Below are 27,448 nucleotides of genomic sequence, written 5' to 3'. Positions count from 1 at the left end.
AGCGCGATATAGACGAAAGACGTCTACAGCGTGTAAACACAGAGCACCACGTACTGTCAGGGAGAGAGGAGACCGATGCTGTGTCCCTTGTACATAGGGACACAGATCGGTCACCTCCCCCAGTCAGTCCCCTCCCCCCACAGTAAGAATCACTCCCAGGGAACACATTTAACCCCTTCCTCGCCCCCTAGCGTTAATCCCTTCCCTGCCAGTCACATTTATACAGTAATCAGTGCAATACTATAGCACTGTTCGCTGTATAAATGTGAATGGTCCCAAAATAGTGTCAAAAGTGTCCGATATGTCCGCAGCAATATCGCAGGCCTGACAAAAATCTGTTTATTTTTCTTCCTGGTTTTCAGGGAGAGGTGCATGCTGGGCGATTTTTAGGCACAGTAATGCTCAGAGATTCCTGGGAAATGAGTGTCTTTTTTTGTTTATAGCGCAAAAAATAAAAACCGCAGAGGTGATCAAATACCACCAAAAGAAAGCTCTATTTGTGGGGGAAAAATTATAAATATCATTTGGGTACAGTGTTGTATGACCGTGCAATTGTCATTCAAAGTGCGTCAGCGCTGAAAGATGAAAATTGGTCTGGGCAGGAAGGGGGTTTAAGTGCCAAGTAAGGAAGTGGTTAATACTTATATTTGTCATTATATTAAAGGGGTGGTATGGATTTCACTCTCTACATGAATACGTTTTTTATTGATATTAACATACAGATTATTATGAATTTTGTTTTTACACAGGTCGTAATGCTCTCCATGTAGATGTTCACATGCCATCTGGTTTTATTTACTGGTGTGACTTCAGCACCACAACATCTGCATACAATGCCATCCGACGTGTCAAACCCAATGGCTCTTACTTCAGAAATGTTGTCACAGGTGGTATTGGGAGAAATGGAATCCGAGGCATTGCTGTTGACTGGGTCGCAGGTAGGTGCAACCAAATTCTACATTTATGTGAGAGCCTTCAAAGCTTATCAGACAAAAGAAAAACACATGTTAATGTGCCATGTAATGCAGAAGATGTGGTCCACTCCAAACAGTGTGGGGGCCACCAAAGTGAGCACCAATATGAATTATAGGGGCGGGCATTGCAGTCTAAGAGTCACAGTATCATAATATCACCAGCACATTGCAAGCTCAATCAAGAGCTAATCATTAGTCATAAATAAACAGTGATGTTTAGGAACCTAAACAAACCTCTTCATCAGACAGACAGTGCCTGCTGGATGTGCTGGTGACTTTTTGTTAATGTTAATGGTTAATGTGTTCCCTAAGAAATAATTAGTTGTATTTTTAGATTTTAACTAGAGCAAGTAATTTGCTTGACATCAGCCACTTATAGGGGTTGACTGTACACTCTGCAAATGCAGTTGCTCCAGAGCTTAATACAGGTAGGGCTTCATTTTGCAAAGAGTACCCAATCACATGCAAGGAAAATAAAAACAAAATGTTTGCTTGCAAATGATTGGATGATGGAAGTCAGCAGAGCTTCTGCTCATTTACTAAGCTCTGGAGCAACTGCACTTGCAGAGTACACAGTCTATGGCCCAGATTCACAAAGCACTTACGCCGATGTATAACAAGTTACGGCGACGTAAGTGCAAATGTGCGCCGTCGTATCTGTGCGTCAGACCCACAAACTAATATGTGCCTAAAAACAGGCTACACCCCGCCGACGTATCTTGCTTACGCCGGCGTAGAGTGGGAGCACATTTAGGCTGGGAGCATGGTGCCGCTCCCATTGATTAGCCATTTAAACATGCAAATGAGGGAAATACGGCGATTCACGAACGTGCATGTGCCCGGCGCATGCTACGCGAGATGCACGTAAGTTGTACGTCCGGCGTAAAGTTATTCCCCATAAAGGAGGTGCAACACAGCAACAGACATGCTCAGGTCTGTACCAGGGAACACAAGCCGGCGTATTGTGCGTTGGACGTGTGGGCTGGGCATACGTTATGATTACGGCGTAGCTTAGGCAGTTTTGCCGGCGTGGTTGTAAGCAGGCGCATAGGGGTGCGTCCACGTCACAGGGCATGCCCAGTTCGTGATACGTACCTGTCTGGCGTTCGGCCCATCATTTGCATGGGGTCACGCCTCATTTGCATGGGTTCACGGCCACTTCCACCTACGCCGGCGTGCGCCTTTGAAACCCACGCCACGCTGGCGCAGTGTTGGGAGCACTGGCTTGCTGAATGCAATGCTTGAGTCTCTGCGCTGCGTTGGCGTAGCGTACAGTGTGTGCTCTACGGCGGCGTAATGTGCGCCCTGCTCTTTGTGAATCTGGGCCTATTTGCCTTTAGCAAATCAACCCCATAGTCTCCTGTACAGCAGCACCCAGGCCCAGGGAGGTAGGGACCACTCTAAAGCCCCATACACACTATCAGTTTTCCTGCAGGTTTTTCTCTTCAAGTTTACCAAAACCATCTAATATGAGGTCAAACCTCAAGAGTTTCAATTTGTATGCAATCAGGCAGGCCCTTGCACTACATGGTTTTGGTAAACCTGAAGAGAAAAACCTGCAGGAAAACTGATAGTGTGTATGGGGCTTAATAGACTCAATAAAAAAGAGAACAGATAGATAATAGACATGTACACTGTGGAAAAATGTGTTTATTTTCGTTTCATTTGCTTGTTTGTTTTTAATTTAAAAAAATTGTAAATTCGAAATGTCAGAAATTTGGAAATTCGAGAATTCGGATATCTGAAAATCTGAAAATTCGAAAACAAAAGAACGAAAATACGAAAATTAGAAAAATCTGAAATAATAACTGACTAGTAATAACTTAACTATTACTAACTATTAAATTATAGGTACTGGAATTTCCTTACAAATTTGGCTGTTAGTGAACGTAATGAACACAAATGTATCCGAAATTACAAATTATCCGAAATAACGAATGCTGTATTGAAACGAATGGAACGTAACGTTCTAATAATAAGAAAAATAACAATAATAAGAAAACCTTTGTATTTATTATTATTTATTATAAATTATTTCCATTCCATTTGTTTAGATGCAGCATTCGTTATTTCGGATAATTTGTAACCTCAGATAAATTTGTATTCGTTACATTCACTAACAGCCAAATTTGAAAGGACATTCCAATACAGGGGGTCCCCTTGTTAGAAACATTCAACTTACAGTAGGTGACCGCGATATTGTGTCAATCTCGCTCCCTTCATCGGCGAGATTGGCCACCTACGAGCCCTGTCGCAGGAGCCAGCGAAAAAGCTACCATAGAAGCGAAGGGGATCCGACTTGGATTCCCGCCAATTCTAGCCACGGCGTTTGGTATGAATCATGAGGGGGAACTCCACGCCAAATGTTAAATAAAAAAACAGCATGGGTTCCTCCCCAGGGGCATACCAGGCCCTTAGGTCTGGTATGGATTGTAAGGAGAACCCCTCCCACAATCCATACCAGACCCATATCCAAGCACGCCACCCGGCCGGTCAGGAAGGGAGTGAGGACGAGCGAGCGCCCCCCACCCCCGCCTGAGCCGTACCAGGCCGCATGCCCTCAACATGGGAGGAGTGGGTGCTCTGGGGCGAGTGCAAGATGTTGGCACTCTGTCGCCGAGAATCAGCGCAATGTCGTCGTGCTGGAAACACATTCTCCGCGACAGGTACTGTACAAACGACTCCTACTTACAAACGGAGGGAGAGGAAATCTACCCCTAGGCTAGAGCTACACTTAAAATGTGTACCTGTTCTGACTTACAAACAGATTGAACTTAAGAACAAACCTACAGACCCTGTCTGGTTTGTAACCCAGGGGCCCCCTGTACCTATAATGTAATAGTTAGTTATTATTAGTTAGTTATTTCGAATTTACAGATTCTCTTTCTTTTTGGATTTTTTAATTTTCGCATTTTCAAATTTCAGAATTTTCGCATTTTCAAATTCTGGATTTCCAAAAATTCGTAAATTCGAAAATCCGAAAATTCGTAAATTTGTAAATTCGCAAATTAGAAAATTTTAAATTCTGAATTCAAAAATTCTGTTTTAGAAAATTCATAAATTGGTAAATTTGAAAATTCGAAAATTTGAAAATTCGTAATTCGAAAATTCAAAAAATAGGAACATTTGTAAATTCAAAAATCCGAAAATTCATAAATTCGAAAGTTCGTAAATTAGAAAATTCTGAATTAGAAAATTCTGAATTCAGAATTAAAAAATTCGTAAATTCAAAAATCCAAAAATTCGAATTTTAGAATTTAGGAATTCCGAATTTAGGAATTTCTAATTTACGAAGTATCGAATTTCCAAAAACAAAAAACAAATGAAACGGAAAATAAAACAAATTTTTCGGCAGTGCACATGTCTACACTGTATCACAGGTTTCTTGTGCTGCTTTTCCTGCCGCCAACCTGCACTCTGCTGTATGGGGACTGCAAGAAACTGAGCCAAATTCTTGCGCCTTGACATGTATACTTTTTTAAGTTTCATTTTGCAAATGTACCGTGTACGATTTTTGTCTATTTCATCTTATTCTCTTTCCCTTCCTAGGAAACCTTTATTTTACCAATGCTTTTCAGACAGAAACATTCATTGAAGTTGTTCGCATTAATATGACTTATTATCGTCGAGTCCTAATGAAAACTACAGTGGACATGCCCAGGCACATTGTGGTGGATCCCAAAAATCGTTACTTGTTTTGGGCAGATTATGGTCAAACTCCCAAAATTGAGCGATCTTTCCTGGACTGCACCAACAGAACAGTTCTGGTGTCAGAAGGCATTGTTACCCCGAGAGGCTTAGCCGTGGACCGTAACGATGGATATATCTATTGGGTTGATGATTCTTTGGATATGATTGCAAGAGTTAGAATAGAAGGTGGTGATACACAAATTGTGCGTTATGGCAACCGCTACCCAACTCCTTATGGGATTACCGTATTTGAAAACACCATCATCTGGGTAGACAGGAACTTAAAAAAGGTGTTTCAAGCCAGTAAAGACCCAAGTAACACCGAGCCACCAACTGTTCTGAGAGACAACATAAATAACCTTAGAGATGTTACCGTGTTCAACAGCAGCTATCAGCCGGTGTCACCCCAGGGAATCAACAATAACCCATGTCTGGTGAGCAATGGGGGCTGTGCACATTTCTGCTTTGCTATGCCTGGTACACAGACACGGAAGTGCGGATGTGCTTTTGGGTCTCTCAGCAGTGATGGAACAAGATGCGTAATTTCTACAGAAAATTATTTGATCTATGCAATGGAGACTTCCATTAATAGTCTGTACTTAAACCCAGAGGATCACAGTCCTCCGTTCCCCAGAGTCCCTTCCCCCAGGACATCGATAGCTTTGGATTACGACAGCCTAGATAACAGAATATACTACACTCGGAGTGTGGGAGCTGGAAGAAGTGAAATTCGCTACTTCCCCCTGTCAGCACTTAATCAGCACACCACAGTGGCATCAGGTAAGCTAAATATAAAAAAAATGAGGTTGATTTACCAAAGGCAAAAAGGCTGTTCACTTTACAAGGGAAAGTGCACTGTCCAAGGGAATTGTCCTCAGAGCATAGTGAAGGAGGTGAAGCTCTGCTTACTTCCGTCATCCAATCATATTCAAGCAAGAAAACCTTTTTTCTTGCATGCGATTGGGTATTCTTTGCAAAGTGAAATTGCATTGTATTCACTAGTCAGTGGGGTATATTCCCTTGCACAGTGCAACTTCCCTTGCAAAGAAGCAAACTAGACATGTGAAGAACGAAAAAATTAGTGCCTCACTGTGCCCATGCCTCACTGTATCCATGCCTCACTGTGCACATGCCTCACTGTATCCATGCCTCACTGTGCACATGCCTCACTGTGCCCATGACTAGACTGACGTTTAACATGGGAGTCTATAGAAGGGGTGCCCGGTTTTGAAAAATCGGTGCTCCCCAGCCATAGGTCCCCCAGACAACAAAATGGGGCTACAAGTGTGCCAAGTTCCAGGTCCAGGGGATCTTCGACCGGCCGGTACTGGGTCCCCAAAGTCACCGGAGAAATTACCGTTTAACATGGGAGTCTATGGAAGGGGTGCTCAGATTTGAATAATTGGTGCTCCCCGGCCGTAGGTTCCCCTAGACAATACATTTTGAACACTTGTAGAGGAAGAGTGGGGTTCACGGGCACTATGGTCAGCCGGTCCTGGGTCCCCAAAGTCCAGGAGATCAGGCGCAAACAGGTGACTTGAGTATAAGCCGAGGGGGGCATTTTCAGCACAGAAAAATGTGCTGAAAAACTTGGCTTATACTCGAGTATATACGGTTATTTGTTTAGTTTAATTAGTTTAATTCAGTTTCAGAATTAGTTTTGTTTATTCGTTTTTGAATCGATTAGAAACGTTTTCGAATAGTTTTCAAATTCGTATAGTTTTCCAATTTCCAAAAAAGAATAAAATAGAAAATAAATTAAATAGAATAGAAAAAAAAAATTCTATTATATTCCTTTATTTTGTATACTATTTTATTCTCTTTGGAAATTGGAAAACTATTTGAATTCAAAAAGTTTTCAAATTCAAAAACTATTTGAAAACTATTTGAATTTGAATTTTGTCTGAATTGTTTTTTTGTTATTATGGATACGTTCAAATTCGGTACTATTCTGATTCGGAAATTCGGATACATCTGAATTTCCGAATAACAATTTTTTTTTCGAATTTTAATTCTGAACGAAACAAACTGCACATGTCTACAGCAAACAGCCTATTTGCATTTAGTAAATCAATATCTATCTATCTATTTATCTATGTTATGTTGAGACTTGTGTAGTGTGTGGTCAGTTATTTTGTGGGCGCACAAAAAAGGTTGATTGAAGAGCTCCAACACTTTATCAAAGTCTTTTACAAAGCAATTGGTATTCAGAACCAGGGATACTTTTATCATTGCTTCTTCTATATTGCAAAGGAATGTATACAAAGTGTAATTACAAGAAGCAATGGTACCTGCTGTTTACATAAAATACCATTTGTACATTCCTTTGCAAGAAAGAAGAAGCACTGGGGAAATAATTCTGTAGTACAGCATACCTATAGTTAATAATATAGATAGATAGATAGATAGATAGATAGATAGATAGATAGATAGATAGATAGATAGATAGATAGATAGATAGATAGATAGATAGATAGATAGATAGATAGATTTAAATAAAGTATTTTTTAATACGTGATGAATTCATAGAATACTGTGAGTTACCTACAGAGACCGCACACAGAGCTATTTATTTGGAAGGGGTTTGATTGAAACTACAGATTGAGTCCTTTGGTTAGAGATGAATCACTACTAATGAGTCACTGAGCTGTGTAAGCCACGGACTTCTTTCATCAAAGAAGCAACCCGAGAGCCTTTAAAATAGTAATGAGTCCTAAAGTGTCTTAGACCTGACCATAACACATTGAGGTTGATTTACTAAAGGCAAATAGACTGTGCACTTTGCAAGAGCAGTTGCTCCAGAGCTTGGTAAATGAGCAAAAGCTATGCTAACTTCCATCATCCAATCATGTGCAAGCAAAAATTCAGTTTTTCTTTTTTTCCTTGCATGTGATTGGGTATTTTTTTTTTGCAAAAAGACCCCTTTCACAATGGGGTGGGAGGTGCTTCGGTGGTAAAGCGCCGCTATTTTTAGCGCTGCTTTAGAAGGGTTAAAAACCACAGCAAAGCGCCTCTGCAGAGGCGCATTGCCGGCGGTTTAGCCGCAGTGTCCCATTGATTTCAATGGGTGGGAGCGGTGGAGGAGCGGCATACATACCGGTCATTCACTGCTCCAAAGATGTGGCTAGCAGGACTTTTTTTTACCGTCCTGCTAGCGCACCGCTCCAGTGTGAAAGCCCTCGGGCTTTCACACTGGAGACACAGCAGCGGCTGTTTAGGGTCGGTTTGCAAGCGCTATTTTTAGCGCAATAGCGCCTGCTAACCGCTCCAGTGTGAAAGGGGTCTTGACAATAACATTGATTTATGTACATTTCAATCCATTTTAAATAGATTTGCAAAGACAAGTATTATATGTGTTGGGGTATTTTTTGCAGGGCCACTTGTGTATATAGGGCCTGATCCACAAAAGGGATACGCCGGCGTATCTACTGATACGCCGTCGTATCCCTGTTTCTATCTATGGAACTGATCCACAGAATCAGTTTCTCATAGATAGGCAGAAGATCCGACATGTGTAAGGGACTTACACTGTCGGATCTTAGGATGCAGTACCGCAGCCGCCGCTGGGGGCATTTCTCGTCGAAATCCAGCGTCGGGTATGCAAATTAGCACTTACGGAGATCCACGAAGCTTTTACGCTTCGTTTTTTCTCCGTAAGTATTAGTTTGCCGTCGCAAAATTAGGGCTGCTTTTACAAAGTGTAAAGTTAGTACACCATGTAAAAGTAGACCCTTCTTTCCCGCGAAATTTTTTTTTTCCCGCCGCATCTCTTTTTTTTCTCGACGCAACTTTTTTTACCCGGCGCGATTCACAAAACTCAGCGTAACGTAAAACCGCGCAAAGCACGTCTGGAAAATAACGTCGGGAGCATGCGCAGTACGTCCGGCACGGGAGCGCGCCTAATTTAAATGGGACTCGCCCATTAGATTAGGAACGCCTTGCGCCGGACGGATTTAAGTTACACCGCTCAAAATTTCTAGGTAAGTGCTTTGTGGATCGGGCACTTAGGTAGAGATTTTGCGGCGGTGTAACTTAAATGTCAAAAGTTAAGTTACGCACGGTTTTTGTGGATCAGGCCCATAGTTACTTATATAAAGTTTATATAATCCGTTTGTCGTGGTGCAGTTTGGGTGTAATGCATGCATTTCTAATCTGCTGTTTAGCATATTGTTAAATATAGTAATTAGTTATTTTCATGTTATGTGTATACTTTTTGTGTGTGTAGTCTAGATTTTACTTTAGGCTTTTTGTAGGGGAGGGTAAAAACCCATGTCAGGTTTTGTCTTGCCATCTGTGTCCCATTTGGGAGATTTCTCTTCACTTTCTGTCCCGTAGCCATAACAGAAAGTGAGAGTAAATCGCTCCAAAGTAAAAAAAACTATTGCTGCCAAATTTAACAAAATTTTAGCAGAAAGTTTTGATGTATTTTTAGTCATAGTCTTTTTACTAAAATGCCATTTTAGTTTTAATCATTTGCAATTATTTTAGTTTTAGTTGTATTTAGTCGACTAAAATCTCTAGTACATTTTAGTCGACTAAAATAATTTTAGCCGACTAAAACTCATTTTAGTTGCCTAAAATCGAATGGGTTTAGCTTATTTGTAATGCATTATTTAAAGCATTTCTCTATAAATTTCAAACTCATTATATCCGCCTGAAGTAACACAAATATAATATTATGTTATTATTTATGATATTAAGGTTTGAACAAACCCACAGCAAGTTCTTTCTAAATCCCGCGATAACTCGAGGCAGATCTCCGCAAAGTCTCCTGGGAACAATGACAAAAGCTCCCAGGAGACATTGCGGCATTGAGGAAGTGACGGAATACCGGCACACTACCTGATGAATCCCTATACAGGAAGCGGCCAGTAACAAAGGATTGCTAAGGTTCGCCTGCCCCTGACAGTGACTTGAGCTGGGCATCGCCGCTTAGTGAAGGATTGGCTTGGGCGGCTCGGCTGCTCTAGTCCTGCAAAGGGAACTGCGTTCCTGCTGTGAAAAAAGTGCAGGAACTCCGTTCCCACGCGTTCCCTCAGGACTTGAGCCCTGGTGTATACCCCCAAACATTTTGAGATGGGAATGAGGGACAGCTATCAGCAAAAGTATGCAGGCATTGGACACCCCCCCCCCAACCATGCCCCCTTTAAAGGAGAATTGTATAAAAAAACTAAATTGGTTAAACCCGAAAGTGCTTTTTTACCACTACTATTCCTTTATATTGGCTTTCGGAATTTATAAATGCAGCAATCTAAAAATCAGATGAGTGGTTTAGCCCTAGAAAACACTTTTTAAAAGAAAAAAAGTGAATTTTATATAAAACCAGGGACAAATGAGGATGAATGAGGGACAGAGGGACATTGTTCTAAATCAGGGACAGTCCCTCGAAATCAGGGACAGTTGGGGGGTATGACGGTGTAAGGAGGCTTGTAATGCACACAGGGCTTTGGGAGGTGGTCTGAGGAGGCTTATAATGCACAGTTCAGGGACGGTGGGTTGAGAGGCCTGTAATGCTGCACAGTGCTGGATGGTGGTCTCAGGTCTGAGGGGAAGCCTGTAATGCACAGTGCTCTGGAGGCCAGTGGTCAGAGGAGGCCTATAATGTACACACTCACAGTGCTCTTCCCTGACGGTCGTGAGTCAGGAGTGGGACTCTCATTTGAAGGCCTGTAATGCACGGTGCTGCTCTGGAAGGTCGTTTGTCACCAGAGTCATCAGAACTAGAGTCTCCATTGGAAGAATTCCCCACTATTTGTGTTCTGGGGACAATCCAAATCTTAGGATTTTCTTTCACTAAAGAGGGTGAATGTCCCTAAAAGGGGCACAGACAGCAATAAATAAAAAAACTGACAGATGTTCTAATCTATCTCCACTCAAAAATGCTGTACTAGTTTTTTTATACTTTAAAAGATTCACTTTGTTGTATAGCTGTTATTCATGCTTAAATGTGGTGATAACCCAACTTTTTTATATATATATATTTTATAGACCTGGGAGGTCCAGATGGGATAGCATTTGACTGGATCCATAAACGAATTTACTATAGTGACTATCTAAACCAGACCATTCAATCTATGGCATTAAATGGATCTGATCGTACCGTGATTGCTCGAGTACCTCGACCTAGAGCCATCATGTTGGACCCATGCAGAGGGTATGTCTCATTTACTTAGGTGCAAGAAAATATGTATTTTATATCTCAGCAGCAGTGTTAGAATAAGGCAACTGGGAGCTTTTAAACTGAAAAGTGACCAGAGAACATGCACAGGGGTCAATTTAGAACAACTGTAGATTGCAACATCTGGTGCAGCTATGCATGGTAGCCAATCACCTTCTAACTTCAGCTTGTTCCATTAAGCTTTGACAATAAAACCTGGAAGCTGATTGGTTTCTATGCAACACTGTACCAGATTTTAGTGAATCAACCCCATTGCATCTTGGTGAAAATCCCTGTGCTGCTCATTGGGAGTAAAACATACAGGGCCAGATTCAGAAAGAATTACGTTGCGCAGCGGCGGCGTAACATATCCCATTTACGTTACACTGCCGCAGGTTTACAGCGTAAGTGCCTGATTCACAAAGCACTTACCTGTAAACTTGCGGCGGTGTAACGTAAATCCGCTCGGCGCAAGCCCGCCTAATTCAAATGGGGCGGGCACCATTTAAATTAGGTGCGTTCCCGCGCCGAGCGTACTGCGCATGCTCCGTCCGTCAAATTACCCGACGTGCATTGCGCTAAATGATGTCGCAAGGACGTCATTGGTTTAACGTTAACTTAAATGGCGTCCAGCGCCATTCACGGACGACTTACGCAAACGACGTGAAATTTTAAATTTCGACGCGGGAACGACGGCCATACTTAACATTGCTTAGACCACCTAGGAGGCAGCCTTAACTTTACGACGCGTATCGCTACGGAAACGACGTACATTTAGATCGACGGGCATCGCAGACGTTCGTGAATCGCCGTAACTAGTCATTTGCATATTCTACGCCGACCGTAATGGCCTCGCCACCTAGCGGCCGGCCTAGAATTGCAGCCTAAGATCCGACGGTGTAACACAAGTTACACCTGTCGGATCTTAGGGCTATCTATGCGTAACTGATTCTATGAATTAGTCGCATAGATACGACAATCGTATCTCAGAGATACAACGGCGTATCAGGAGATACACCGTCGTATCTCTTCTCTGAATCTGGCCCACAGTAATTAGAAGAGAAAATAACTCAAAAATAAACTCTCCCGTAATTTGGTGTCTTCTTATAATTTTCAGTAACTAAGCTAATAAAAGGTCCTTTCATGGAGAAGAGACAATTTCTGCTAATGGCCAATCCATTCATTGTTTTACTTTTAGATTGTAATACAGCTATAGAGTCTTACTTTTTGTAGAAGAGAATCTTCAGTTCCCCCCAAAAAATGAAAAGTCAGCAGCTACAAGTGCTGTAGCTGATGACCTTTGATAAAAGGATACTTACCTGTCCAGGGACCTGTCCAGGGACCGTCCTCACCCAGGCTGGTTCTTCACCGGTCTTCAGGTACCTGGTGCTGGTATGTTTACTTCGGAATGCCAGCTGTGACTCCTCCACTTTAAAGTGGTTCTAAAGGCTGAAGATTTTTTACCTTCATGCATTCTATGCTAGAAGGTAAAAAAAAACTTCAGTATGCAGCTCCCCCTGCAGCCCTCCTAATACTTAGCGGAGCCAAATCCCGATCCAGCGATGTGTAGGAGAGCATCTGCCTCCTCATTGGCTGAGGGACAGCAGCCAAAACCATTGCTGTCAATCACAGCCAATAAGGAAGGAGTGGGGGGCGAGGCCAAGCTCCCTTCTGTGTGTCTTATAGATACACAGAGCAGGGCTCACTCACGAATGCCCCTAAAGCAAGCAGCTTGCTATAGGGGCACTCAGAGAAGAGGAGGAGCCAGAAGTGCCGGCGGAGAAACCGAGAAGACGAGGATTGGGGCTGCTCTGTGCAAAGCAGGCAAGTATAACATGTTTGTTATTTAAAAAAACTACCTTTAATATCACTTTAAGGGCATAACTGTTATTGCTTTTAATGTTCTTCTTATAACATAGTTCCTATATTCTTTGCATTAGCTACATGTACTGGACAGATTGGGGAGCAAACGCTAAAATTGAGCGAGCAACCCTTGGAGGCAATTTCCGCACAGCCATTGTGAACACAAGTCTGGTATGGCCAAATGGACTGACCCTGGACTACGAAGAGGAGAGGATTTACTGGGCTGATGCAAGTTTGTATGTACTATCACCTCTCACAGGGCCCTACCTGACTTAATATTACTTCCAGCATAGTCTTTCTGATTTTATTGTGGCTAAGTTGAGTTGTAGTATTACAAAGTATATAAAACCTTTTTATACTGTAATAAAAAATGGTAATTATTGAGAGAATTAAAAAAAAACTCAACTTCACCCTATCATTGCCCCATTGAGTAACCTTAGCTATTGTTCTCTTGTGCTCTTTTTTTAAAATTTGGGGAAGTGTATTATGCTAACTCCAGTTAGCACAATCATGGCAAACTTTGAATCAGTGACTCTGATGTTTAAGCTAAACATCAGCATGACAACAAGGTAACCAGAATTCTCATAAGGAGAGGTCAGCAATGGCAGCCTACACAATTCTCTCATTAAAGGTGTACTTTAGAACAGCAATGTTATCTTGTACCAACGCTTCTCATTCTAGCTATTACATACCTCCCAAGTTTTTGAGATGGGAATGAGGGACACCTATCAGCAAAAGTATGCAGGCATAGGACACACCCCCTGCCACACCCCCTTAAAGGAGAATTGTTCAAAAAAACTGTGCTTTTTACCACTACTATTTTTTTTATATTGACCTTTGGAAGTTACAAATCCAGCAATTTAGAAATCAGATAAAAGTTAAGCGCTGAAAAACACTTTTTGATAGATAAAAAGTGCATTTTATATACATGTATATAGATCAGATAAAAATGAGGGACAAATGGGGAGGAATGATGGACAGAGTGACATTGTCCATCTCATGTTCTTGCAGATCAGGATCACTGTTTGAAGGAAAGCTGTTTGAACACCTAGGCCCAGATTCTCGCAGAGCGGCGCATAGTTATACCGGCGTAGCGTATCGAATATACGCTATGCCGACGTATCGCAGAGCGGCGAGGACAGTATTCACAAAGCACTTGCTCCCAACGTTGCGCCGGCGTAACGTAAAATCGTAGGCGTAAGCCGGCCTAATTCAAAGTAGGTGGAAGTGGGCGTGATCCATTTAAATGAAGCGTGACCCCATGCAAATGATGGGCTGAACGAACGGCGCATGCGCCGTCCTGTGGACGTATCCCAGTGCGCATGCTCAGAATCACGTCGAATATACTCCCTAAGATACGACAGCTCAATGCCTACGACGTGAACGTAACCTACGCCCAGCCCTATTCACATACTACTACGTAAACAACGTAAAATACGACGGCTGTTCCCTGGTCCATACCTTTGCATGAGTTGCGCCTCATAGATGGGGAATAACTATACGCCGGACGTAAGCCTTACGCAAACCGCGTATATTATGCACCGGGCACAACTACGTTCGTGAATCGCGGTATCTCCCTCATTTGCATATTTGCAATGAGGCGGCCAGCGTAAATATGCGCCCAAGATACGCCAGCGTAGGAAAGTTACGTCGGTCGGAGGAAGCCTATTTTCAGGCGTATCTAGTTCTATTGGCATGGAGCATAGATACGACGGTGCACATTTACACTTACACGGCGTATCTGTAGATACGTCGGCGTAAGTGCTACGTGAATACGGGCCCTAGAGTCCAAAAAGTTTAGAGTTCAAATGATACCCTTATTGGCCAAGTATAACGATTCAAGCTTTTGAGGCTCCTTTTTGTTAGCCTTTTTACAATTTAAAGTCAAAGGACACTAACACGCTTTATGTATAGTACTCTACTTACACCTAGAGTAAATATACAGTGGCAATAAGGCAATATAAGGAGAATTGTGCATTTGTAAAATGCATATAAGCCATAGAAACCAATATAGATAACTTTTGTCAGATAACATATGATAACATCAGGTGCATATTCTAATAAGAAGTCTCATATTAAAAAGCACCTTCAAATATAATTTTCTATTTTTTTCCCCTTAACAGACAGAAAATAGAGCGCTGCTCTTTAACAGGTGCAAACCGAGAAGTTGTGGTCGGCACAGCAATTTATCCATTTGCCATGACACTCTATGACCAGCACATTTACTGGACTGATTGGAACACAAGGAGTATCTACCGGGCCAATAAACATGATGGGTCAGATCAGATTATCATGGTGCAGAACCTGCCACAGCGTCCCATGGATATTCACATCTTGGCTAAAAGCAAGCAGCAGCAGTGTGCCAGCCCGTGTGATCAATTCAATGGTGGCTGCAGTCACATCTGCGCTCCAGGTATCCAATTTTATAATCAGGGAGTTCAATCACAAAACAAAATCATAGCAAGGCAGAAACTGTTATGAGGTCACCTGACCCAAGCTACTCTTACCGAAAGCCAAATCATTTAATACTAAATAAGCAATTGTTGCATATACAAACTGTTTTTAATGATAAGCTGACTGTTTGGAGTATAACAGTTGTATTGACATACAGGTTTCAGCAGTTCTAGTGATTAGAGACGAGTTTATATTGGGGTTGATTTACTAAAAATGGAGAGTGCAAAATTGGGTGCAGCTCTGCATAGAGACCAATCAGCTTCCAGGTTATTTTTGTCAACACTTAATTGTAAAAACTGAAGTTAGAAGTTGATTGGCCACCATGCATAGCTGCACCATATTTTGCACTCTCCACTTTTAGTAAATCAACTCCATTTTATTCAATTTGCATCGCTTGGGAGAAAAGGCATGAGACATACATGACACTTTGGATGTACAAGTTGAGTGATCTTATTCTCCCATGTGATTGATCACATCCAATGTTAAACTGTTTGGATGTTGGTCTGTTCTATGTGATATGGTCTTATTTCATGGGGCAGAATAAAAAAACAAAGTTGGGGAAGGGTTACTAAAACTGAAGCACTGAGACTCTGGCGCAGTAATGCATGGTAGCCAATCAGCTTCTAACCTCAGCTTGCTTAATTAAGCTTTGACAATAAAACCTGAATGCTGATTGGTTTCTATGTGGGGCTGCATCAGATTTTGCTTACTCCAGTTTTAGTAAATCGTCCCCAAAGTATGGTGACCTACATCAACCAATCAGATTTTACTTTACAGGACGGAGACCAAAACTTTTTAACTTGACCCGCTAGTTTGTAGCTTTTTGGGCGCTTTTAACTCCCAAAAAAGGGGTTAAAAATGTCCGTGTTGCGGCACTTCCGAATTGCTTTTCAGGCTCTTTGGAAGCGCTGCCCATTAATTTCAATGGGTAGGGCGTTTTGGGAGCGCTGTATACAGTGCTCCCAAACTACCCCAAAGATGTTGCTTGCAGGACTCTTCCTAACGTCCCACAAGCGCACCGCCCCAGTGTGAAAAGACACAGTGAAATTAATGGGAGGCAGTTTTAAGGCACTATTTAGAGGCCATTTCTAGCGCTAAAACGCTTGAAAACCACATCAGTGTGAAAGGAGTCTTAAAGCTCTGTTATTCCCATATGAATTACAAATAGGAATTTAAAGAAAATAAAGCAGCCCTCCAGGCTAATGCAAATATTGCCTAAATACTAGACTTCTAGTAATATATACCAGTCATTGTGATCTCCATCGTTGTGCGGGGTGACTGGTTTTGTACTCACCCCCTTTAGTTTTCTGCAAAGAGCCTGTAAGGAGAATACCTGCTGCAACCCACCCCCAGCTCTGCTCAGACTGTTGATATCAGATTTATTTTCACTTTTTCAATTTGGGTTTGTAGATACACATGGTGTACAGAAATGAGAATGATATAAATTGTAGCCATTGAGCAATGTATCTAAATGAAGGTTTTTGTGCCTTGAGTTCAGGTTTATTAATGCAAAAGAGTGTGATAAATACAATACTCCATATCAATCATTTACAGAAATAATATGTGTTTTTTTTTTTCTTTCCCGCAACAGGTCCTAACGGAGCAGAATGCCAATGCCCATCAATTGGCAGTTGGTATTTGGCCAACAACAACAAAGATTGCATTGTGGACAATGCCACAAGATGCCAGAGTGGGCAGTTCACGTGTCTTAATGGCCGTTGCATCCCTGAGAGGTGGAAATGTGACAATGATAATGACTGCAGGGATGGCAGCGATGAACTGGAACGTGTATGCGGTATGAGTTAAATGTGCTTTTTCTTCACTTGTCTCCTGACTAGACAGACAATCGCACACAAAACACAGTCATCTGAAAATAACAGAAAGTCTAAATACTTTAATTCTGCTACTTTAACTGCTCCGTGGTTTTGAGGTTAAAATGTTTTATTTTCCTTCGTATTCAACAAAAAAAAGTTAAACTCCAAGCAAATGTAAAGAGCAGATTTGTATTCATTGAAAAAATAATAATCATATTTATGCATGCTACTAGAGTATGTACATGGCTTTAACCTTTATACATACCCCTTGTAATTCTCTATAGAGCAACACTCAGATTGGAACTTCTGCCCCCAGTGTTTAGACAGAAGGAGGAGGTGGAACAGGAAGTCCCACTCCTACTGAAGCCCCCACTCCCCCCCCCCAAAAAAAAAATAAACATGACAAATCTTAAGGGATGGGTATACCGTTGTCAGTCCCCCCCCCTCCCATAGGGGAGATTTCTTTTCACTTCCTGTCTCCAAAAGAGGACGTCAGGGGAAATCCCTCCAAAGCAGGGTTTTCCGGGGTGTCACCTTTATTACTGTTCTGGCGTCAACCTAAAATTTGGGATTTTTTTTTCACATTCGATGATAACAGTAAACAGGACAGCAGAGAGGATAACAGGGGCACAGACAGCAATAAAAACTGACAGGTGTTTTAATCCATCTCCACTTCATCCAAAACTAAACAAATATGTTTGCCTTTAGTTACACTTTAAATGAGGCTGGATTTGCACATTTCCATGTACATGCAGCACACGTGTAGGTGTGGACGAACCCTGGAACCCATATAGTTTCCCACTGCCTTTCACGCTAAATTGCAGTGCATAAATGTGAAATAATGAGGTTTCTAATTGACCCTGTGTTGCAAAAAAATGGACAAGTGCAAATAGGCCCTTATGCCTTGTACACACGATCGGATTTTCCGTCGGGAAAAACACAGATGGATTTTTCTGACGGAATTCTGCTCAAGCTGTCTTGCATACACACTGTCACACCAAATTCAACGTCCAACACTACGATGAGCAGAGAAAAACAAAGTTCAATGCTTCAGAGCATACGTCGACTTGATTCTGAGCATGCATGTTTTTTTTCTCAGTCGAAGTTCCCTACAGACAAACTGAATTTCCGATAGAATTTTTTTCGGGAAAAAAAGAGAACATGTTCTCTTTCTAAATTCCGACAGAAAAAAGTCAGATGGGGCCCACACACGGTCGGAATATCCGATGAAAAAATTCCGTCAGACTTTTTCCATCGGAAATTCCGATCGTGTGTACAAGGCATTAGATATTTTGAGAAAAAAATCATAAACAATTTAGAAAGCCCCGTTTATGAACATGTCTAGCCCTGTGTAAGCTCTGATAGATCTAAGTTTATCTTTAATAATCATAGGTGTGCGCACAGGGTGTGCCAGGTGTGCCCAGGCACACCCTAATCACCCTGTGCAGTACAGATTCCCCCTACTGCCCTCCCGCTTCCTCCCACAGCGCCTTCGGCTTCCCTCCTCTCTTTTCCCGCTGGCTGTTGCTGCGGAGATGTTTTAGGATGAGTGGGGGAAGGGGCCGGTAAATATGTAATTTACCGACCCCTTCTCTTTCTAAATGAACACTGTGAGTTATTGGTAATACGTGTTTGAGCTTTGGGGTGCACACCCTAATTCAATAGGCTGCACACACCTATGTTAATAATATTGTAGGTCTTGCCTTATGTTGACCACTTTTATGCATTAGATGTGATCATACATGTTTAAAAACCTGTAGCTTCTATGGTTTACTAATAATGATGATTGTTTTATCCTGCATGCAGTCCGTTTTGCAGCTGTATTTGCTCTAGCAGGTATGGTAACAATATAGAAGCTGCCTGTTGTTTCATTTTCACAGTGTCATGTTTTTATCTTTATTTGGATTTTTGTGCTTTATGTTATCAGCCTTTCATACCTGCTCACCGACAGCGTTCACGTGTGGCAATGGAAAGTGTGTTCCTTATCACTACCGCTGTGACCATTATAATGACTGTGGTGATAACAGCGACGAGGCTGGATGTCTTTTCAGGACCTGTGACCCAAACACTGAATTTTCCTGTAACAATGGAAGGTGCATCTCCCGCTCCTATGTATGTAATGGAGTGAATAACTGCTATGACAATGGCACATCAGACGAGAGAAACTGCCGTAAGTCAAACATGTTCAATAAACAGTTGTTAAGGATGTATAAAGCCAGGGCATAGTAGCTTATGGTTAAATCCCATGTTAGTTTTTTTTTGCAATTTGTGCCCCAATTGGGGAGATTTACATTCACTTCCTGTCCTTTATGCAACACAGGAAGGGAGAGGAAATTTCTCCAAAGTAAAGAAATCCCCCACTTGTCACCAGAACACGTGGTTCCTATTAGAAGATTTTCCCTCTATTCTTAGGCCCCATACACACGAGAGGATTTAACCGCGGAAACAGTCCAGCGGACCGTTTCAGCGGATAAATCCTCTCGAGGATTTCCGCGGATATTCATGCGATGGAGTGTACACACCATCGCATTGAAATCCGCGCCGAAATCCTCTGGCGATGACGTGTCGCGCCGTCGCCGCGATTATGACGCGGCGACGTGCGCGACGCTGTCATATAAGGAATTCCACGCATGCGTTGAATCATTGCGACGCATGCGGGGGATCCCTTCGGACGGATGGATTCGGTGAGTCTGTACAGACCAGCGGATCCATCCGTTGGGATGGATTCCAGCAGATGGATATGTTGTGCATGTCAGCAAATATTCGATCTGCTGGAATCCATCCCAGGGGATAAATATCCGCGGAAACAGATCCGCTGGCGTGTACACACCATAGGATCTATCCGCTGAAACCCATTTGCTGGGATTTATCTGCGGATGGATTCTATGGTGTGTATGGGGCCTTATTCTGGTGACAACTCAAAATTTTGTATTTTCCTTCAGTTTTTGTCTCAGTGATAATGGTTACCAGGCCAAATAGGGAGGGCGATTACCCTTTCCCTTCCATCCCTAAATAATATATATATATATATATATATATATATATATATATATATATATATATATATAAAAACATAACTGAGCTTTATATCGTCCACCACAACCTTGAGATTTTTCCATGCCTATTGTGTTTTCTACATGATTAGTACAGGGGTCTGCAAACTTTCTAAACAAAGGGCCAGTTTGTTGTCTTTGGCCAAAGACTTAGGCCCTTGGAAATAGATAATATTAGGAAGATTCACAAAGAGTTAGGCCGGCTTATCAGTAGATAAGCCGACCTAACTCTGAATCTATGCCGGCGTTTGTTTAAGTGTATTCTCTAACAGAGATACACTTAAACAAAGCTAAGATAGGCCGGCTTGCGCCGTTCTATCTTAGCTTGCAATGTTTCTGTTGGCCGCTAAATGGCGCTACCATTGCGGCCGGCGTAGATTATGTAAATGAGGAAATACGCCGATTCACGAACGTCTGCCAGGCCTACGCCGTCGATTAACGTTGTTTCCGTAAGGCCTTAGGCGGCCTAAAGTTATTCCACCTATGAGGTGGAATAACAATGTTAAAGTATGGCCGCCGTTCCCGCCGCGAGGTTCGAATTTTTTACGTCGTTTGCGTAAGTCGTCCGCATATCGGGAGTCACGTCGTTTACATCCGCGTCGAAATCAATAGGCCCGTACGGCCTACTTAGCCGCAATGCGCACTGGGAAATGTAGTCGCCCGGCGCATGCGCAGTGTCAAAAAACGTCAAAAAACGTGAGGTCAAGCCTCATTTCCATACAACATGCCCCCTCCAAGTCATTTGAATTAGGCGCCCTTACGCCCGCTCGTTTTAGGCTACACCGCCGTAGATTAGCAGGTAAGTAGTTTGTGGATCACTACTAGCCTAACTAATTTACAGCGGTGTAGCCTAAAAACGCTAGGCTAGGCCGCCCTAAAGTTAAGGCATTCTACGTGAATCTACCTATTTGTGTCAGTGGGAGGAATTATGGTTAGTAGGCACAACCATCGGTTAAAAATCCACGCATGCTCAGAATCAAGTCGACGCATGCTTGAAAGCATTGAACTTCGTTATTTTCAGCACAGCCTTATCGGTTAACCTATGACCATTCTCATCGGATGGACTGATCGTGTGTACGAGGCTTTAGAAGCTTCCAGAATTTTTTTTTTTTTTTTTATAAATAATCTTTATTGATAACAGTTAATTAATTATTATACAATCAAACTGCTTACAATTTTGTTTCATTCCCTGGTCCCATTGGCAGGGGTCGCTATTTAGCTTCTCCTGCCTTTCTTTCATTCTGTAGCAACTGAGACCTGACTCTATCCAAACTAAAAATATGTATTTTTTTGTTTTTAATACAATTTATATTAAAAAACAAAGTTGCACATTTGTTTGCTAAATTTCAATAACCATACAGAATTTTTGTTTAAAATCTTTAAAGCGATACAAATGTTTTTAGTAAAGAAAAAATAAATAGTTTCTAATGCCTGTGGATAATTTGGCTTATTGAGGTTTTTTTCAGCACTCTTTTTCTTGTTCTCTTTTAAAGCCGATCGCACATGTCAATCTGGATTCACCAAATGTCAGAGCACCAACATTTGCATTCCTCGAACTTATCTTTGTGACGGGGATAATGACTGTGGAGATATGAGCGATGAAAGCGCCACTCACTGCGGTAAATGCTCTCCTGTTTAATCAGATTATCAGATTACTAATCACCGCTAGAACAACAGAGCTTTACAGCTGACTTTAGAGCTGAGGAAGCAATAAAGCCAAAAGTAGAGTAATAAATGTCTCTGCAAAGTTAGTACTTTGTAAATGTTAAGAGTACTCAAGGGAAAACACTAAGCCAATAAATACATTGTCATTACAAATATCTAAGAAAAATGGGAAGACTCAGAATTTTGGATGTGTAATTGCCACCTTCCTTTAGAGAACAGAGAAAATATGAAAAAAACTCTAATTTGGGATTTTTAACGTAATGAATAAAAGGATTTTGAATTTTTTTTTACTTTTATAAAGAAATTTTATTTACAAAATATGAACATTGTAGAAAAAGAATCGTAGATTGTACATATTGTACAATTATTAAAACATTACATGCAATATACATTAAAAGTGGTAATTCTCGCTACTAAGGGTGACCACCAGGGCCATTATGGGGCCCCTTATGGGGGTGTTGCTGCCTGAAATTGAGAGGAGGGGGGGGGGGGTGCAGCCGCTAATTTTTAAAAATAAAAGAAATATATGAAAAAAGATTATAAAACAAGGGGGGTAGCCATCCGGGGCCCTGGGGACCTCTGGGCCCTTTAATAGAAAGAAAAAAAAAACTCTGGGCCCTCTGTTAATAAATATATATATATATATATATATATATATATATATATATATATATATATATATTTTTTTTTATATATATATATATATATAATAAAAAAAAAAAGAGGGGTTGCCATCCGGGGCCCTGGGGACCTCTGGGCCCTTTATTAATAAAAAAATATATAAAAAAAATTAAAAATAAACTAAACATTTATATAAAAAAAGGAGGGGTTGTCCTCCGGGCCCCTGGGGACCTCTGGGCCCTTTAATAAAAAAAAAAATATATATATATATTAAAAAAATGTCTTTTTTTTTATAAAAAAAGAGGGGTTGCCATCCGTGGCTCTGGGGACCTCCGGGCCCCTGGGGACCTCTGGGCCCTTTAATAATAAAAAAATATATATAAAAAAAATAAAGAAATAAAAAAAAATATACATTTTTTTTTATTTTTTTTATAAAAAAAGGGGGGTTGTCATCCGGGGCCCTGGGGACCTCTGGGCCCTTTAATAAAAAAAAAATATATATATATAAAAAAAAGGGGGGGGTTGCCATTAGGACCCCTGAGGACCCTTGGGTCCCTTACAGGTGTACTCCCTGTACCCCCCTGATGGCGGCCCTGGTGACCACCAGTAGATGAACCGATGGTTACGAGTAGAGGGATGTCCCTATTTTTCTACAATTCTTTTTCTACAATATTCATATTTTGTAAATGCAATTTCTTTATGAAAGTAAATACTTTTTTTTTTCAAAATCCTTTTTTTAAATTCCTTAAAAATCCCAAATTAGAGTTGTTTTCATATTTTCTCTATTACAAATATCTATTGACCCATATTTAAGAGGCTTGGTTTGCTCCAGAACATTTGAGAACTATAAAAGGAGGACCTTCCCTTCTTGGCAGCAAACAAGCCATCACACACCATGTAATTCATCCATCAGCAGCCTACAAAAGAATCCACCACGCCTGTTGAGAAATATATTTTTTCAACTCAAAAACGAATACAGTTCACCATAAAAAAAATCTACTGAATGTAACTATATAGGCTAACTAATTTTATTTTATTCTGACTTACGTTCTCCTTTAACGTGATGTAAAGTCATTTTTTTTTTTGTAACTATATTTTTATTAAAGATAGGAAAATCTACTAAACAGCAAAAAGTGGTAGCCAGTTCTGCACTGTAACTAAATCCCTCGGCTAGGGATACAAATTCAGCAGTATTGAGGTATAGCCTGGGGGTATATTACAGTACTAAAGTGGCTAACGTCTTGATAAAGGAATGATAATGGATTTTTTAGGTAGAAATTACTGTGACGTTTACTCGAAAGTCATTTGACTTTTAGGATTGTACTTGCATTTCCATTTTTTTCTCATGATCATGTTTCATATAAGGCTATAAAAAAATTTCCTCTGGTGCCTGTCTACATTTCAGACACACCGCTATCACTCTTGATAAACACAATCAGAATCGGCTACTGGGTAAGCTATATAAAGGGTGTATTGCTTGAATAAGTCTAGCAAGCCGATAGACTTTTATTAGTAGAAAAGCATGGTTAAGGCACAGACATGTATTTCATTACAAAGCAAGATGTACGGCCTGCAAATACAGTGATCAAAACTAGCTGTTAATATGTACGTATGCATTTAAAAACTATAAACAAAAACAGGAACATCATTGGCATTCAAAACTTTACCTCAGCCGCAACGTTTCCTGCAATCTTTAAAGTGGACCTCACGGTAACTTTAAAGTGATTGTAAACGATCACCTAACCACTTAAGGACCAGAAGGTTTTGCCCCCTTAATGACCAGGCCATTTTTTGCGATACGGCGCTACGTCACTTTAATCACTTAAGACCCGGACCATTATGCAAGTAAAGGACCTGGCCCCTTTTTGCGATTCGGCACTGCGTCGCTTTAACTGACAATTGCGTGGTCGTAAGACGTGGCTCCCAAACAAAATTGGCGTCCGTTTTTTCCCACAAATAGAGCTTTCCTTTGGTGGTATTTGATCACCTCTGCGGTTTTTATTTTTTTGCGCTATAAACAAAAATAGAGCGACAATTTTGAAAAAAATTCAATATTTTTTGCTTTTTGCTATAATAAATATCCCCCAAAAAATATATAAAAACATTTTTTTTCCCTCAGTTTAGGCCGATACGTATTCTTCTACATATTTTTGGTAAAAAAATCACAATAAGCGTTTATTGATTGGTTTGCGCAAAAGTTATAGGGCCAGATCCACATACATTTTGATTGGCGCAGCGTATCAGAGATACACTACGCCGCAGTACCTTACCTGGCGTATATTCGAATCCTCAGCGAGTTTGCGCCGTAAGTTACGGCCGCGTAGTTTATTTCTGGCAGCGGATTTCAAATTGGGCGGGTTGGGGCGGGTTTCATTTAAATGAAGCGCGTCCCCGCGCCGAATGAACTGCGCATGCGTCGTCCCAAAATTTCCCGCCGTGCATTGCGCTAAAAGAGGTCGCTAGGACGTAATTTTTTTAACTTAGACGTGAGTTACGTCCATCCCTATTCACGGACGACTTACGCAAAAAATAAAAAAGATTCAAATTACGACGCGGGAACGACGGCCATACTTAACATGGCAAGTCTATCTATACGCCGCAAAATACCAGCTTTAACTATACGCCAGAATAAGCCGACTACAGACGATGTTAGACAATGCGACGGCCGCGCGTACGTTCATGGATCGTCGTAAATCGCTAATTTGCATACCCGACGCGGAAAACTACGCAAACTCCACCCAGCAGGCGCCGAAGTATTGCATCTAAGATCCGAAGGCGTACAAAGCCGTACGCCTGTCGGATCTTACCCAGATGCCGTCGTATCTTGGTTTGAGGATTCAAACTAAAGATACGACGCAGGAAATTTGAAAGTATGCCGGCGTATCAGTAGATACGCTGGCGTACTTCGTCTGTGGATCTGGCCCATAGTGTTTACAAAATAGGGGATAGTTTTATGGCATTTTTATTAATATTTTTTTTAACTAGTAATGGTTGCGATCAGCGATTTTTTTAGTGACAGCAACATTATGGCGGACACTTTTGACACATTTTTGGGACCATTGTAATTTTCACAGCAAAAAGTGCTATAAAAATGCACTGATTACTGTGAAAATGACAATGGCAGTGAAGGGGTTAACCATTTGGGGGCGCTAAAGGGGTTAAGTGTGTCATATTGTGTGTTTCTTACTGTAGGGGGGGCGTGGCTGGACGTGTGATGTCACTGATCGTCGTTCCCTATGACAGGGAACAGACGATTAGTGACAAGCCACAGAGAAGAACGAGGAAGGTTTGTTTACACTCACTTCTCCCCGTTCTTCAGCTCCTGTGAGCCGATCGCTCGACCCACGGCTGGGCACTTTTACCTGTACGTGCTTGTGCCATTCTGCCGATGTATATCGGCGTTAGGCGGTCTTTACAGTAAGTGGTTAACTGACAATTGCGCAGTCATGCAACGTTGTATTCAAACAAATTTGATGTCCTTTTTTCCCCACAAATAGAGCTTTCTTTTGGTGGTGTTTGATCACCTCTAAGGTTTTTATAATACATATCCAAAAAAACAAATTTCTTCATCAATTTAGGCCAATATGTATTCTACATATTTTTGGTAAAAAAAAAAATGCAATGACCACAATGCCAAGAACTGCATAGGCATCTGGAGTTACTTTAGGGGTGGTCAGCTTGATAATAATAGCGTGCCTCCAGTGCATTACCCCCATTATATTTTACTGTGCTGAGGTGCATTGCTTTAGGTTAGGTAGCTCATTCAAAATAAATGGACTGTAATGCATCTCAATACCTGAAAATGTTGTTCCTGCTGCATTTTTTGAAATGTACTACAATGCACTTTGAACAGAAAGTTGGAGTCATCATTTGTGTCAGTTCAAAATATCTTTTGCTAGAACCACCTAAACGTCTTATAAAAATGTTGAAGACAGCACTTTTTTCGGGACATTAATATAACAGACCTTTCCAAACTATTTTCCAGCTACACTGACATGTACAGAGAGTGAATTCCGCTGTGCCTCCGGGCGCTGCATTCCCGGCCATTGGTACTGTGATCGGGGAGTGGACTGTGCAGATGGCTCAGATGAACCCTCATCTTGTGGTAAGTGCTTGCACTAAACATTTCAAATGGACATGTGTCACATATGCATTTCTCCATACAGGGCCGTTTGAAGGAATTTAGGGGCCCCAGGCAAAATGGGGGGCCCCCAAGCACCCCCCCCCGCATGCAAAGCCTACGTTAACGCTACCCTAATTTTTTCTATTCTTACCACCCGTTCTTCCCTGTAGGCTGCCGCTGTAGCGTGGCCGAGCTCCTCTTCCCCCTGCCTCTTTCCCAGTCCCCTATCAGATAGTGCCGGGTACCGCACATGTTACAGGAGATTCAGTTTCCTGTCTTCCCGAAAGAAGACTGAAAGAAAGTGAGCACTCAGTGTGCACTTCCTGTCAGTCCGGCCGGGAACAGGAAACTGAATCTCCTCTAACACGCGCGGTACCCGGTCAGACTGACAGGACTCCAGGTGGAAGCAAGAGGAGCTCGGCCACGCTACAGCCTGGAAAGGGGAAGTTGGGGGCACCAAGCCAGCTCGGGGCCCCAAGCAATTGTTTGTTTTGCCTGTCCTGTAGCGACAGGCCTGTCTCCATACAAGGAAGATCCGGGCCTTATTAAAAACGAGATGTGGTTTAAAAATAATTTGGTGTTAACATTATGCAACAAAGATTTTTGGTTACTTTCCAGAAGAGAGGCTGACATACAATGTACACCATTCAAGTATTTGCTTTTCTTCATTCCTCTCATTATGCTGAAAGATAGAAGCTCTCCTTGTGCCACAGGCACTGAGATTTTGTTTGTTCCCACAAGGTTAGAAGCAGTTTGAAAGAATACAAATAGCAAATCCAAGTACACAAGTACACATACGGGGGTCCTAGGAGAAGTGCAGTGTCACTTGGTCTATTGGAACTTTCACCTGTATCTGTAGACCAGGGGTAGGGAACCTCGGCACTCCAGCTGTGGTGAAGCTACAAATTTCAAGGAGGACTTCTAGGAGCCTGTGATTGTCAGGGTCTTGCAATGTCTCATGGGACTTGTAGTTTCACCACAGCTGAATGGCCAAGGTTGCATACCCCTGCTGTAGACCATCAACAGGGTAGAGC

At 41.7% G+C, this 27,448-nt stretch overlaps 1 protein-coding gene across 2 annotated transcripts in view; it reads left to right on the top strand.

Annotated features, from left to right (window-relative positions):
* The window catches only part of LRP2 (LDL receptor related protein 2), a 327,257-nt gene that overhangs the window by 198,484 nt on the left and 101,325 nt on the right, over positions 1-27,448 (top strand). For both annotated transcript variants that reach the window (XM_040357827.1, XM_040357826.1), the window contains 9 exons: positions 750-938; positions 4,524-5,444; positions 10,653-10,818; positions 12,762-12,920; positions 14,808-15,097; positions 16,730-16,933; positions 18,880-19,122; positions 21,499-21,624; positions 26,277-26,396. In XM_040357827.1, the coding sequence (XP_040213761.1) occupies positions 750-938; positions 4,524-5,444; positions 10,653-10,818; positions 12,762-12,920; positions 14,808-15,097; positions 16,730-16,933; positions 18,880-19,122; positions 21,499-21,624; positions 26,277-26,396 (2,418 nt within the window). The remainder of the gene's footprint in view (positions 1-749; positions 939-4,523; positions 5,445-10,652; positions 10,819-12,761; positions 12,921-14,807; positions 15,098-16,729; positions 16,934-18,879; positions 19,123-21,498; positions 21,625-26,276; positions 26,397-27,448) is intronic.

Source organism: Rana temporaria, chromosome 6 (assembly GCF_905171775.1).
Source record: "Rana temporaria chromosome 6, aRanTem1.1, whole genome shotgun sequence".
NCBI lineage: Eukaryota > Metazoa > Chordata > Amphibia > Anura > Ranidae > Rana > Rana temporaria.
This window is presented reverse-complemented; position numbering and strand designations above follow the sequence as displayed.